This window comes from Panthera pardus, unplaced genomic scaffold (genome assembly GCF_024362965.1).
Source record: "Panthera pardus isolate Hobbes unplaced genomic scaffold, ASM2436296v1 HiC_scaffold_16, whole genome shotgun sequence".
In the NCBI taxonomy this organism is placed as follows: Eukaryota; Metazoa; Chordata; class Mammalia; order Carnivora; family Felidae; genus Panthera; species Panthera pardus.
In genome coordinates this window covers 111,572,100-111,587,557 of record NW_026526721.1, presented here as the reverse complement: position 1 = coordinate 111,587,557, position 15,458 = coordinate 111,572,100, and the positions used below count along the sequence as shown (strand labels likewise).

The window sequence follows — 15,458 nt, the reverse complement described above, 5'->3', positions numbered from 1 at the left end:
CTATTGTATGCAAAAAACATTACCTTTCTTTCATTTAGTGAGTAAAATAAAATGAAGATTAAAGACAGACCTAGTACGATGCTGTTGACAGCTCTTTAAAGTAGGAAAAGACCCACAGCCATTGAATCTTGGAGGAGATGGTATTAGTTTTATTCCTTCTTCATGTTGTGCATCTGATATGTTCTCCTTCCATACTGAACAATGGTGACCCAAGGGACTTGCAAAATTGCGAAAGTTAGAGATCTTTAGAAACCTAGGGCTGAATCTAAGGAACTGCAAAGTGAAATAAATTTGGGGGGCATTTTCTCCTTGTCTTCACCCCTCTCTCTAGCTCTTCAGATGCTTTTAACATTTGACTACAGTCAGAGATCTAAAGTCCCCCTATAACCTCACTACATAGATCTGGGTCTTCTTGGAGGATCCCATACTCTTAAGTTGCCTCTTTTCTTTGATGTCAGCAGTAATAAAATAATACTAGTAATATTACACAGGTAATATTTCTTGACTGCTTACTATGTGTTAGGCAAACTGTGTGATCAAAGTAATTCAGTCATTACATCAGATACCTCTGTTCATCTTTCCAAATATGAGAAAAAACCATGTCATGACAATAACAGGTAATATTTCTTGATTGCTCACTATGTGTTAGGCAAACTGCCATGATCAAAGTAATTCAGTCATTACATCAGATGCCTCTGCTCATTTTTCAAAATATGAGAAAAAACCACATCAGCTACATGATATCTGGCTTTTGAAAAATTCCAACACCTTCTGCATACTTCTTGGCATATGTTACTTTGATTATATCTCCTAACTGCTTCTGATTAGGGCCTTCATGTTCACACAGGTACAGCAAATATTTAGCCTGATAACATTATTTCTGTTTCTTCCCAGTCCCCTTCTGTGAGTGTGTGTGTGTGCATGCATATGTGCATGGGGTGGGGGTGGAGTAGGAGAGACATGTGATGTGAAGGCAGAAACTTTATCTTAACTTTAACTCTATTCTCCTCTCAGTCTTTGTCATCAATGAACACTCCTGATTTTAGTTTTCAAACTTCATTGTTGTTGGTGAACTTGAGATTTCCCCCTTCCCAATATTCGTAAGCATTAATTAATCACTTAACTTGTTTATACATTAATTTATGAAAAATATGTATTTAGCAATTGAATGTGATCAAAGAGTTACATAATTAGGGTAGGTCTGTTAGTACCAGTTTCTCCAAGAAAGTTCCAGTTTAAATGCATTATTAATAGTGAAAGCACTTTTTAAAGTGTTGTAGTTTGAAAAACAAATAATATTCCTAAATTACGACTGGGGGATTCAGGGAAACTGCAATGTAAATGAACAAAAATAAAAATTGTAGTAATAAAGTTTAGGAGAGACTTTGAAGTTAATACTTATGCTTTCAAGAGGTCCAGTATATACTTAAATTAGACTCCTGATTGAATTTAATTCTATCACTAAAATTTACTTTCTTTAAGTCCCAATCTCTGGGAATGAGCTTGAGAATTGTGGATTTATTGATTTATGACTGTTCTTTTAATTCCTAGGGCCTAACAGATCAGACATAAAATCTCCAGTGCCTTACATCTCTAAAGAACATTGAAATGATCAGCTTTATGGACAGGAGCTTCTCAGGCTATCTTAGGTTGCAGCAAGCGTAAGTCCAATATTTGCGCTCGTGGTTGCCTGCCACACTAGGCTACTTGGTGTAGATTGATTTTAAAGATTTACCAGTTAACCATTAGAATAAAGTCAGTATACAATCACTTCAAAAAGTGTTTCCTGAGATACTTATACCGAGCCTTGTTGTACTTCAGACTATTGAAGTTCCAACTTGATGAATAATGTCATGTGGAAAAGTCGCCACACCCCTTATCTTTTAGCTCAAATTTTGGTCCAGCACAACAAGCAACAGAGTTAGTAATCCATGCTAATTTCATGAGCCAGGATCTTGATGAAATATTAGCTAGGTTTTTTTTAAAACCTCTTCTTACAAAATGCTGCAACCAACCAATCACAAAATTGGATTTTGTGGCTTATTAAGAATTCTCATCTAGGCTCTGACTCACACCTATGGTGCTTTAGGAAGATGACAGCGTCACAGGGTGAAGAAACACTGTGGGAGTTGCTTAATAATAATTAAGGCTTGAACTAATGTTTTGCAGTATCTGTCTCAGAATCTCTTTTTCTCAGCACTGTGAAGAGACTGGAGAAAGGGATATTATGGGGTTCAAAGCTCTCTGTTTGGGTCTGCTTTGTGCTCTCTGTGCTTCTTACATTTATATCACCATTCCAGGCAACATTGAAGAATACTGGAAAGTAATAGCCTTATTTACAGTTGCTAAAACCTGCACATTTGTGGTAAGATTAACATTTTTTATTCTGGATATTGGAATGCCTTGTTGACTAAAAAATCAGTGCTTATGAACTTTTTAGAAATTACTGTTTTGAAATAACCATTGCTTCTTTGTTAGAAAAAATTACACAAAATTAACTAAAGTTATAAAACTAGCTATATCTACATCTGTGCAAACAGAGTGGGACAGAATTCTTGCTTCTAAGGAGTTTGTATCCAGATGTAAAGTTTGTGTATACTGTGATATGCATAAGTGGTATTCTTGACAGGAAAGCTTTGAAGCTTACTTGATACCTTACATTTGAGTTATATTTAACGTATTTGAGTTTCCAGTTATATTTTACTTATATATAAGTGATACTTATCAACATTATTGAGACTTGTGCCTATTTGGTGTTAATTTAGGGCTCTCAGTATTTCATTGGTTTCCACTGCTTATCTTTTTTTAAATTTTTTAAGGTTTATTCATGTTTTAGAGACAGAGACAGAGCATGAGTGGGGGAGGGGGAGAGAGAGAGGGAGACACAGAATCCAAAGCAGGCTCCAGACTCTAAGCTGTCAGCACAGAGCCCGATGCAGGGCTTGAACCCACGAACTGTGAGATCATGACCTGAGCTAAAGTCGTACACTGAACCAACTGAGCCACCCAGGTGCCACTCCATTGCTTATCTTTAATCAAAATTTCTAGATTTCAGAGATTGTCTGACTTGAAATATGCAGGGTCGATTATGAATTCAAGCAAAAACAGCTCTTGGTAAGGGAGAGATATGGTTAGAATAGCATTTTTCAGCTCTTAGAATACACAGGTTTTCAGTAATGTATACTTCTCTGAATCCCCACTACCTTCCGACTATTTGGACCAGTTTACAGAGGAGGAAAAGAAGTTCAGAGGAGCTCACGCAGCTAGAAACTGACCACTTCAAAATTTGAAGCCACAAATGCCTCATTCCAAAACTTGTACTCTTTCTGCTAAATCAAGTGGCTCCCAGAAATGTCGTTTGATGACGGAAACAGTAAGAAGCTGAAAGGAGAAGACAAAGCAGCAGCAAATGATTAGAGAAGAGAGAACAATCTATGATATAAGGAGAGGCTGTCCCGTGGTACTTTGCACAGCAGACAGTGGTTCTGTGAAAACACAACTATCTCCTCTCTGCATCTGCCGAGTCCTGCTATTTCTCTCCCTGATCACTTCTAGCGGCTGACCTTAAGCATAACTGCCTCTTTCTCCAATGCTCCTACTCCTTGATTTAACGTAACATGAAAGAAGATGTGGGGAAACAAGTGCCGACTCCATAGTCTTTTCCTTTTTCAGCTACAAATTATTCCCACCATTGTCCATCTATAACACAATTATACACTTTATAGATTTCACATTGTATATGGATTGCTCTTTATTTTTACAAAGATACTAAGAAGAGCACCCATGTATTTACTTGCAAGATTATTCTAGTAAAATTAACAGTCCTTGGCTGTTCTCAAAAAAAATTATTCTTGTCAGTACTGAATTTTGTAACTCAAAGTTGAGATAGCAGAAGATAGATTACTGTATCATAGGAAATGGAAGTGAAAAGTAAAGTTTTTGAGTAAGTAATCTTGATAAATAAAATGCATTGCTATGGAGTCATATGTTAACTTGGAAGGCTGAGTTTGGTAAAAGAAAGCATGTCCAATCTTCTAAACTTTCCTTAATCCCCCATTGTACATTTTTAACCTATAAAATGGGGATATTAATCATAAATACTTTAGAGGATTGCTCTGAGAATTACAGATAATGTATGGTAGAACAGCACAAAATAATCTCTAAGGTGATACTTTTGTTATTCAAAAATACTTACCAGCTCAAAAACATAAAATGTCTGAGAAATGAGAAAAAAAAAGCAATTCACTTTTTAAAATTCACTTCACTAAATGAAAAATTAGCTTAATTACCCATTTCCCAAAATCTTGCCTTAAAGGACACTCTACCTGATTATATTCAGTTAGCATGAAATTACTTAAGAATTTTTAGTAGTAAAGAATACTTAAATAAGGCAAGATTCATTAAATACATACATGTAGTAGGCACTCCTCTATGTACATTAGAAGTCCTAACTCACTTAGATCATACAACAGCCCACTGAGGGATTTGTTGTTATTATTATGATTACAATTGTATAGATAAAAAATTGAGGTAGAGCGTAATTTGCTTCAGATCATATACTCAGTAAGTGATGGTATAAGTGGTTGGTCTGGAAAAATGAGTGCAGATTTGGCTTTGACCTTTACTGGCTGCAACTTAGGGCTTCTGCATGCTTCCTCATTGTTAAAGTATAGGAATTAGACATTCTCTAAGACCCTGTAATACCATACTCTGAAATAATTGTAGGAATGTGTGTGATGTACTATTGACCATGTATTTTTAAGTTTTTTTCTTTTGAGTAAACTGCCCAGTGACATGTCACGAATTTCCTAGAAAAGTTATCAGAAATAACAGGGAGATATTTTTTTTTCAGTGCTATCAAATATGGGATTTGAGAGATGGGGGTTGGGTGCTAGGACACAGCTATTTAAAGTTGAAAACAGGGCATTAAACAAAAACAAAAATAAACTATTGGGACCTCATCAAGATAAAAAGCTTCTGCTCAATGAAGGAAACAATCAGCAAAACTAAAAGGCAAACTACAGAATGGAAGAAGATATTTGGAAATAACATATCAGACAATGGGTTAATATGAAATACCTATAAAGAATGTGTCAAACTCAACACCCAAAAAACAAATAATCCAGTGAAGAAATGGACAGAAGACATGAACAAAGACTGTTCCAAAGATGACATCCATATGGCTTACAGACACATGAAAAGATGGTTAACATCACTCATCATCAGGGAAATACAAATCAAAACCACAACAAGATACCACCTCACCCCTGTCAGAATGGCTAAAACTAACAACTAAGGAAACAACAGATGTTGGCAAGAAGGCGGAGAAGGAGGAAGACTTTTGCACTGTTGGTGGGAATGCAAACTGGTGCAGCTACTATGGAAACCAGTGTGGAGGTTCCTCAAAAAATTAAAAATAGAGCTACCCTACAATCCAGCAATTGCCCTACTAGGCATTTATCCAAAGGATACAAAAGTACTGATTTGATGGGGCATATGGACTCCAGTGTTCATAGCAGCAATAGTGACAATAGCCAAATTATGAAAGGGCCCAAATGTCCATCAACTGATGAATGCATAAAGAAAATATGGTGTGTATGTATGTGTGTATGGGTATGTGTGTGTGTATATATACATATACCCATACCCATACACACACACACACACACACACACACACACACACACACACACACACACAAATTGGAATACTACTCAGTGATGAAGAAGAATGAAATCTTGCATTTGCAACGATATGGATAGAGATAGAATATATTTTGCTAAGCAAAATAAGTCAGGCAGAGAAAGACAAATACCATATGATTTCATTCATGTGAAATTTAACAAACACAACAGATGATCACAGGGGAAGGAAAGGAAAAATAAGATAAGAACAGAGGGAGACAAACCATAAGAGACTCTTAAATACAGAGAACAGACTGGGCATTGTTTGAGGGGAGGTAATTGGGAGTATGGGTTAAATGGGTGATGAGCACTAAGGAGGGCACTTGTTGGGCTGAGCACTGGGTGTTATATGTAAGTGATGAATCACTGGGTTCAACTCCTGAAACCAATACTACACTGAATGTTAACTAAATTGGATTAAAATAAATAAATAAAAAGCATTTAAAAAAAAAAGATAACCAGGGCATTAAATAACTGTTAGTGTGAGCATAAGAGAACTTTTAAAATTTTGGATTAGATAAAATGAACAATAAAGAAGAAAAATATGACAACATTCCTATAAAACAAAAAGAAAAGAAAAGATGTTATAAGACCTGGAAATTTTCCAGGTAAGAATTTACAATTATAAAATAACTTCCAGTTAATTGACAGCTTTTGAATGACCCAGTTACTAATAAAATACAGGATACTTGAGATTTTCAAAGGCAAAAAAGTATGGAATAAAGTGTATACAGTATTACTTGGAAATAAATATTACAAATATTCTATTTCTGTCCATTTTCCTTATGTTTTATTTTCTCTTTATATGCATTTGGTGTAATATAAGATGAAAATGTTCAATTTTGTTTTGCTTTTACAGGATATGTGTTTTGAAAACTTAGGTATTATGAAACATGGGGACTTAATTTCCATGATAGTCAGTCTGGACCATACACAGCCACTCTCAGATGAAAATGTCACAGTGACCGACACAACATTTGTTGATACTCCAGTCCGTTTGTACTTGCCAAAGAGAAAGTCAGAAATCCGAAGACCAGCTGTCATCTATATTCATGGTGGTGGTTTTTGCTTTGGAAGTTTCAGTAAGTTTATCACATAAGGAAAAAACTATAACTGGCAATATGTTTTTGGTATAAGAAATATTTAATATAAATATACATACTTATATGTATAATAGGGATAAGTATAGCTATAAATATTAGATATTGAACAGACATAGACATATGTTTGGAGAAAAATAGGCAGACCATTATTTCTGTTTTTGTTTTGCTTGGTTTTGATAAGCTCTTTCTTCTCAGCTTCCATATTGAATCAGCTCATAACAAATGAAAATAAGACATGAAGGAGTCAATTAGTACAACTTCTTTTCTGTGACATTAGAATATATTCAGGAGCAGAAACGTTGAAGTGATATGGATGTTATAAACAGTAAATTGGAATCATGTTGGTTGCTACAAGATCAAGTTTGTAAATACCAATAACAATAATGCTAACAGTTAGTAAAGCTTAGAATGATAGCTCGTCTCAATTCTTTTAAAGGAAAACACAAAATAGACATAGGTTACATTAAACTCCTTCTTATGAAGTCTAATTTCCCCGTTCATTTCTGGCTATGATTTAAGAGGAATAGGTAGAAGATTCAAGCCAAAAACATGAATAAATTTTCCTTCATGAAAGCTTTGGAAAACTCTTTGATAGAATGGTGCTGGTATATCAGGAGGAGGCACCATTCTATTTAATTAAACAAATGAAGAGAATGGAGGAAAGATAAACAGATAAGAAGTTATTTTTTTTAACCTTTTGCCTTTCTCTAAGCCTCATTGGGTTCTAAATAGTGAGAACCTTATAAAAATATGTGCATATAGGAAGCTACACTTCACCAAACAAAAGTTGTGAGAATTAGTCACAGAGAAAATTGGCATGGAAAATTGATGAGGCACAAACACTCAGATGAATATACAAAAGGCCAAAACAGACTGAAATTTTGGCTTTCCAGATTTCTCCTTCCTAGCTTTCTGACAACTAACAAGTTAGAAATAATATATAGTCAGTAAAATTTCATAGTGACTTGTCAAAAGAAAATTATTTACGTGATTTAAACAGAGGTTAGAGAGTTTAGTTGGCCAGGCTCACTTGAAAATCATTTGATGACCCCACAGGTCCTCATTTGAAGAAGGATGATGGAATTTGGGTTTGGGTTTTGGGTAGGATAAGCTGGGAAAAATTGAGTCCTTGTAATTCCAGCTCAGGAGGCAATATTCAACTTTAACCAAAACTCGTGGGTGGGGCTTGGTCCCTGTGTTCATGTCCCTTGGTTGGTTGGTTGGTTGGTTGGTAGATTCCTGAAAACCATCCCAATAGTCACTATTGAATTTACGATCATCCTTACAAGTATAGGATGATAGCTTGCCTCCAAGACAATAATTAGTGAGAACAATTCTGCTTTTTTTTTTTTTAATTTATGTATTTTGAGAAAGAGAGAGAATGCAGTAGGGGTAAGGGAGAGAGAGAATCCCAGGTAGGCTCTGAGTTGTGAGCACAGAGGCCAACATAAGGCTCAAAGTCATGATCCATGAGATCATGACCTGAGCTGAAATCAAGAGTGGGACACTTAACTGACTGAGCCACCCGGGCAGCCCAGTCAAAGCAATTCTAGGTCAGGTAATAGGATGCGGTAAAGATCAAGACTCTTGGAAAGATGTGATTCATAGGTGAAGTTTATAACATCCAGGGAAGCAGGTATTCTGAATGTCCTTCAGGAAGTCCTCATAAAGATTGCTTTCTTTCTCAAAGATTTTAAAAGATTCTGGAAAGTGAATTCTAAAGCACACACTGTGACAAGGAAGGGAAGGACAGTCATGGCGTACTTCTAGTAATGTATGAAGCCCTAAGACAGTGCTTCTCAAATTTTAGTGTCTCAGCATGACCTAGTAGACTTGTTAAAAACTCTTGGGCCTGGCCTACAGAATTTGTGATTCAACAAGTAATGGTGGGGACCGATGATTTGCACTTCAAATTAATTTCCAGTTGCTGTTGATGATACTGATCCGGGCACTACACTATGCTTGACTGCTTGTGGAGATCAATGACCTGTGCCCTGCGGTGGCTCAGAAATCCTGTCCCATGTATCTGAGTTCTGTCTCTCATTCGTGTGTCACTCACGGCCTGTTTGACTCTAGGCCTCCCAGTGCCTCCCACTCAGCTAGAGAGCAAGCTTGTTGCTATTTCAGAGGAAAGAGGGTATGAAGGATTGTATGCCCTCACATTTCGAACGCTGTGTCCTTGGCTCAATCCCCCCTTCTGTAAGTTTGTTATCCACCATATCCATCCTTGGCTCACTTCTTTCTAATATTCTCACAGGAATATCAGACAAAATCTGTTGACAAAATCACTCTTTCTCCTTTTGCTCCATATCATATACCTCTTTCCCTCTTATTTGGCTTCATCAGTGTATCTCCATCAATACTCTGTTTTTTTGCTTTTTAACTTTGAAAAACATGTTATGCTCATTTTTATCTTGAAAAAATATTTTTCCACTTGGCCATGAATTCCTCTGTCTCATTAGTCCCTTTGATTTCCCTTTCCTTCTCAGACCAATTTGTATACACTGTAGGTTCTAGGCCTTCCCTATTTCCTTCTTTACCCACTTTAATTAATTCCTCGATCTCTCTACTCTAATGCATTTGATGAATACTAGTCTCTTCTCCTCTTTGACATTCTCACTGCTGCTCCTTTTTCTTTCTATGACAAAGTATCTCCTAGATTTCCTCTGTTATTCATTGTTTTCTCATCTCCCTCCCTCTCTCATTTAAAAACAAACCAAGCAAACAAAATAACAGGTTTCCCATACTTATTCTTCATGAATATTCTTGTCCCCCAGAATTCTCTCCCTATCTTTGGGATTTGACTGTACATACTCTCTTTTCCAATCCCTGATCTTCTCGAAATACCCACATGCTGCTGACATCCAGTCCTGAATCTGCTTCTCTGACACTGTTCCTGAGTCCTGATTCCACATATACACCTATCACTTAGACATTACAACTGGACAAATCACAGACATCTCAAGCTCCACATGACCGAGTATAATTTATTGTCTTGTGTCCTAATGGCCTCAGAAGAAACAAACAAAAGAACCACTATCGATCTAAAGCAACATTGAATGCTCTCAGTAAATAGCACTTATGATCAATTAATTATAGTTCCTTAGCACTTACATCTAATTACCATATCCCATTCATTGTACTTCTGAACATTTTGACTTCATTAACACAATTTAGTACTTCGTCATCTTTTACAGATAATCTTTTGTGATGTCTCTGCCTCTTCCCTGCTCAACCTTATTTCATCTTCTACACTTAGTATACTGGATCTTTCTATCATGCAAGTCTGATTATATGATTTCTTTGTCTAAACTCTTCACTTTTATCACTTAATAAATTTAAATCCATTAGCATAGTGTTCAGATTTCCAGGTTCTTACATTTTAACTTGCCAACTTAGTCGAAATGCTTTCACAGTATTTCTTTTTTTTTAATTTTTAATTTCATTTTTTTACTTTATATTCAAATGAGTTAGCATATAGTGCAACAGTGATTTCATGAGTAGATTCCTTAATGCCTCTTACCCATTTAGGCCATCCCCCTCCCACAACCCCTCTAGTAACCCTCTATTTGTTCTCCATATTTAAGAGTCTCTTATGTTTTGTCCCCCTTCCTGTTTTTTAATTTTTTTTTACATTTATTATTTTTGATAGAGACAGAGCACATGTTGGGGAGGGGCAGAAAGAGAAGGAGACACAGAATCTGAGGCAGGCTCCAGGCTCCAAGCTGTCAGCACAGAGACAGACGTGAGACTCGAACTCACAAACTGTGAAATCATGATCTGGCCGAATTTGGATGCTTAACCAACTGAGCCACCCGGGTGCCCCTGTCCCCCTCCCTATTTTTATATTATTTTTGTTTCCCTTCCCTTATGTTCATCTGTTTTGTATCTTAAAGTCCTCATATGAGTGAAGTCGTATGATATTTGCCTTTCTCTGACTAATTTTGCTTAGCATAATACTTCCAGTTCCATCCACGTTGTTGCAAATGGCAAGACTTCATTCTTTTTGATTGCTAAGTAATACTCCATTGTATGTATGTATGTATGTGTGTGTGTGTGTGTGTGTATATATATATATATATATATACCACATCTTCTTTATCCATTCCTTCATCGACGGTCATTTGGGCTCTTTCCATACTTTGGTTCTTGTTGATAGTACTGCTATAAACATTGGGGTGCATGTATCCATTCAAAACAGCACACCTGTATCCCTTGGATAAATACCTAGCAGTGCAATTACTGGGTTGTAGGGTAGTTCTATTTTTAATCTTTTGAGAAACCTCCATACTGTTTTCCAGAGTGGCTGCACCAGGTTGCATTCCCACCAGCAGTGCATAAGACATCCTTTTTCTTCGCATCCTCGCCAACAGCTGTTGTTGCCTGAGTTGTTAATGTTAGTCATTCTGACAGGTGTGAGGTGGTATCTCATTGTGGTTTTGATCTGTATTTCCTTGATTATGAGTGATGTGGAGCATCTTCTCATGTGTCTGTTAACCATCTGGATGTCTTTTTTTTTTTTAATTTTTTTAATGTTTATTTTTGAGAGACAGAGAGAGACAGAGTGCAAATGGGGGAGGGGCAGAGAGAGAAGGAGACACAGAATCCGAAGCAGCCTCCAGACTCTGAGCTGTCAGCACAGAGCCTGATGCGGGACCTGAACTCACAGACTCTGAGATCTTGACCTGAGCCAAGTTGGATGCTTTAACTGACTGAGCCACCCAAGCACCCCAGAACTGGATGTCTTCTTTTGAAAAGTGTCTGTACATGTCTTTTGCCCATTTCTTCACTGGATTATTTGTTTTTTGGGTGTTGAGTTTGATCAGTTCCTTATAGATTTTGGATACTAACCCTTTATCTGATATATTGTTTGTAAAAATCTTCTCACATTCTATTGGTAGCCTTTTTTAGTTTTGCCAAAAGTTTCCTTCACTGTGCAGAAGTTTTTATTTTCATGAGGTCCCAGTAGTTCATTTTCTCTTTTGTTTCCCTTGCCTCCGGAGACGTGTTGAGTAAGAAGTTGCTGTGGCCAAGATCAAAGAGGTTTTTGCCTGCTTTCACCTTGAGGATTTTGATGGCTTCCTGTCTTACATTTAGGTCTTTCATCCATTTTGAGTTTACTTTTGTGTATGATGGAAGAAGGTGGTCCAGGTTAATTCGTCTGCATGTCTCTGTCCAGTTTTCCCAGCACCATTTACTGAAGAGACTGTCTTTTATTCCATTGGATATTCTTTCCTGCTTTGTCAAAGATTAGTTGGCCATACGTTTGTAGGTCCATTAGTGGGCTCTCTATTCTGTTCCATTGATCTAAGTGTCTGTTCTTGTGCCAGTACCATACTGTCTTGATGATTACATATATATATATTAATTGATGGTTACAGCTTTGTAGTACAGCTTGAAGTCTGGGATTGTGATGCCTCCTGCTTTGGTTTCTTTTTTCAAGATTGCTTTGGCTATTCAGGGTATTTTCTGGCTTCATACAAATTTTAGGATTATTTGTTCTAGCTCTCTGAAGAATGCTGGTGTTGCATTGGATATATAGATTGCCTTGGGTAGTATTGACATTTTAACAATATTTGTTCTTCCTATCCAGGAGCATGGAATCTTTTTCCATTTTTTTGTGTCTTCTTCAATTTATTTCATAAGCTTTCTATAGTTTTCAGTGTATAGATTTTTCACCTCTTTGGTTAGATTTATTTCTAGGTATTTTATTTTTTTTGCGTGCAATTGTAAATGGGATCGAGTCCTTGATTTCTCTTTCTGTTGCTACATTGTTGGTGAATAGGAATGCAACCGATTTCTGTGCAACCCAGTCAACGCACCAATTTCTGTGCGTTGATTTTATATCCTGCAACTTTGCTGAATTCATGAATCAGTTCTAGCAGTTTTTTGGTGGAATCTTTTGGGTTTCCATATAGAGTATCATGTCATATTAGAAGAGTGAAAGTTTGACCTCCTCCTGGCCGATTTGGATGCCTTTTATTTTTTTGTGTTGTCTAATTTCAGAGGCTAAGACTTCGAATACTATGTTGAATAACAGTGGCGAGAGTCGACATCCCTGTCTTGTTCCTGACCTTAGGGGGAAAGCTGTCAGTTTTTCCCCATTAAGGATGATATTATCGTTGGGTTGTTCATATATGGCTTGTATGATCTCGAGGTATGTTCCTTCCATCCCTACTTTCTTGAGGGTTTTTATCAAGAAAGCTTTGTGTATTTTGTCAAATGCTTTCTCTGCATCTATTGAGAGGATCATATGGTTCTTTCCTTTCTTTTATTGGTGTGATAAATCATGTTAACTGTTTTTCAGAACCAGCCCTGCATCCCAGGTATAAATCCAACTTAGTCGTGCTGAATAACTTTTTTAATGTATTGTTAGATCTGGTAGGCTAAAATCTTTTTGAGGACTGTTAATCAGGGGAATTGGTCTATAGTTCTCCTTTTTAGTGTGGTCTCTGTCGGGTTTTGGATTCAAGGTAATGCTGTCTTCATAGAAAGAGTTTGGAAGTTTTCCTTCCATTTCTATTTTTTGTAACAGCTTCAAGAGAATAGGTGTTAACTCTTCCTTAAATGTTTGGTAGAATTCCCCTGGAAAACCATCTGGCCCTGGACTCTTGTTTTTTGGCAGATTTTTGATTACTAATTCGATTTCCTTACTGGTAATGGCTCTGTTCAAATTTTCCATTTCTTCCTGTTTCAGTTTTGGTAGTGTATATGTTTCTAGGAATTTGTCCATTTCTTCCAGATTACCCATTTTATTGGCATAAAATTGCTCATACTATTCTCTTATTATTGTTTTTATTTCTGCTGTGTTGGTTTGTGATCTCTCGTCCTTCATTCTTGATTTTATTTATTTGGGTCATTTCCTTTTTCTTTTTGTTCAGACTGGCCAGTGATTTATCAATTTGGTAATTCTTTCAAAGAACTAGCTTCTGGTTTCATCTGGTTTTTTTGGGTTTTGATAGCGTTAATTTCTGCTCTAATTTTTATTATTTGCTGTCTTCTGCTGGTTTGGGGTTTTATTTGCTGTTCTTTTTCCAGCTCCTGAAGGCATAAGGTTAGATTGTTTATCTGAGATCTTTCTTCCTTCTTTAGTAAGGCCTGGATTGCTATATACTTCGCTCTTATGACCGCCTTTGCTGCATCCCAGAGGTTTTGGGTTATGGCGTTATCATTTTAATTGACTTCCATATATTTTTTAATTTCCTCTTTAACTGCTTGGTTCCCCCATTCATTCTTTAGTAGGATGTTTTTCAGTCTCCATGTATTTGAGACCTTTCCAATTTTTTTCTTGTAGTTGATTTTGAGTTTCATAGCTTTGTGGTCTGAAAATATGCACAGTATGATCTCGATCTTTTTGTACTTACTTAGGGCTGATTTGTGTCCCAGTATGTGGTCTATTCTGGAGAACATTTCATGTGCACTGGAGAAGAATGTACATTCTGCTGCTTTAGAATGAAATATTCTGAATATATCTGTTAAGTCCATCTGGTCCAGTGTGTCATTCAAAGCCATTGTTTCCTTGTTGATTTTTTGAATAGATGGTCTGTCCATTTCTGTGAGTGGGGTGTTGAAGTCTCCTACTATTATGGTATTACTATCGATGAGTTTCTTTATGTTTCTGATTAGTTGATTTATATATTTGGGTGCTATCCCATTTGGTGCATAAATGTTTACAATTGTTAGGTCTTCTTGTGGATAGACCCCTTGATTATGATATAATGCCCTTCTACGTCTCAATACAGTGTTTATTTTCAAGTCTAGATTGTCTGATATAAGTATGGCTAATCTGGCTTTCTTTTGTTGACCACTAGCATGATAGATGCTTCTCCATCCCATTATTTTCAATCTGAAGGTGTCTTTACGTCTCAAGTGGATCTTTTGTAAACAGCATATAGATGGATCTTGGTTTCTAATCCATTCTGTTACCCTTTGTCTTTTGATTGGAGCATTTAGTCCATTGACGTTTAGAGTGAGTACTGTAAGATATGAACTTATTACCAGTATGTTGCTTGTAGAGTTGGAGTTCGCTGGTCCTTTCTAGTCTTTGTTGCTTTTGGTCTTTATTTATTCGTTTGTTTATTTTTTCATCTTTTCTCCCATCAGAGAGACCCCCTTAAAATTTCTTGCAGGGCTGGTTTAGTGGTCACAAACTCCTTTAATTTTTGTTTGTCTGGGAAACTTTTTATCTCTCCTTATATTTTGAATGACAACCTTGCTGGATAAAGAATTCATGGCTTCATATTTTTCTGATTCAGCACACTGAATATATCCTGCCACTCCTTTCTGGCCTGCCAAGTTTCTGTGCATAGGTCTGCTGCAAACCTGATCTGTCTTCCCTTGTAGCTTAGGGACTTTTTTTTTTTTACCTTGCTGCTCTCATGATTCTCCCCTTGCCTGAGTCTTTTGTGAATTTGACTCTGATATGCCTTACTGATGGTCAGTTTTTGTTGAGTCTAATGGGGGTCCTCTGTGCTTCCTGGATTTTGATGTCTGTGTTTTTCCCCAGGTTAGGAAAGTTTTGCACTATGATTTGCTCACATAACACTTCTACCCCTATTTCTCTCTCATCCTCTTCTGGGACCCCTATAATCTGATGTTGTTCCTTTTAGTGAGTCACTGATTTCTCTAATTCTTAAATCGTGCTCTTTTTCCTTAGTCTCCCTCTTTTTTT

At 36.7% G+C, this 15,458-nt stretch overlaps 1 protein-coding gene across 1 annotated transcript in view; it reads left to right on the top strand.

Moving 5' to 3' along the window:
* The first annotated feature begins 2,227 nt into the window (after nucleotides 1-2,227).
* The window catches only part of LOC109261293 (arylacetamide deacetylase-like 2), a 34,474-nt gene continuing 21,243 nt past the window's right edge, over nucleotides 2,228-15,458 (top strand). The window contains exons 1-2 of the mRNA XM_019439861.2: nucleotides 2,228-2,365; nucleotides 6,544-6,766. Of these exons, the coding sequence (XP_019295406.2) occupies nucleotides 2,228-2,365; nucleotides 6,544-6,766 (361 nt within the window). The remainder of the gene's footprint in view (nucleotides 2,366-6,543; nucleotides 6,767-15,458) is intronic.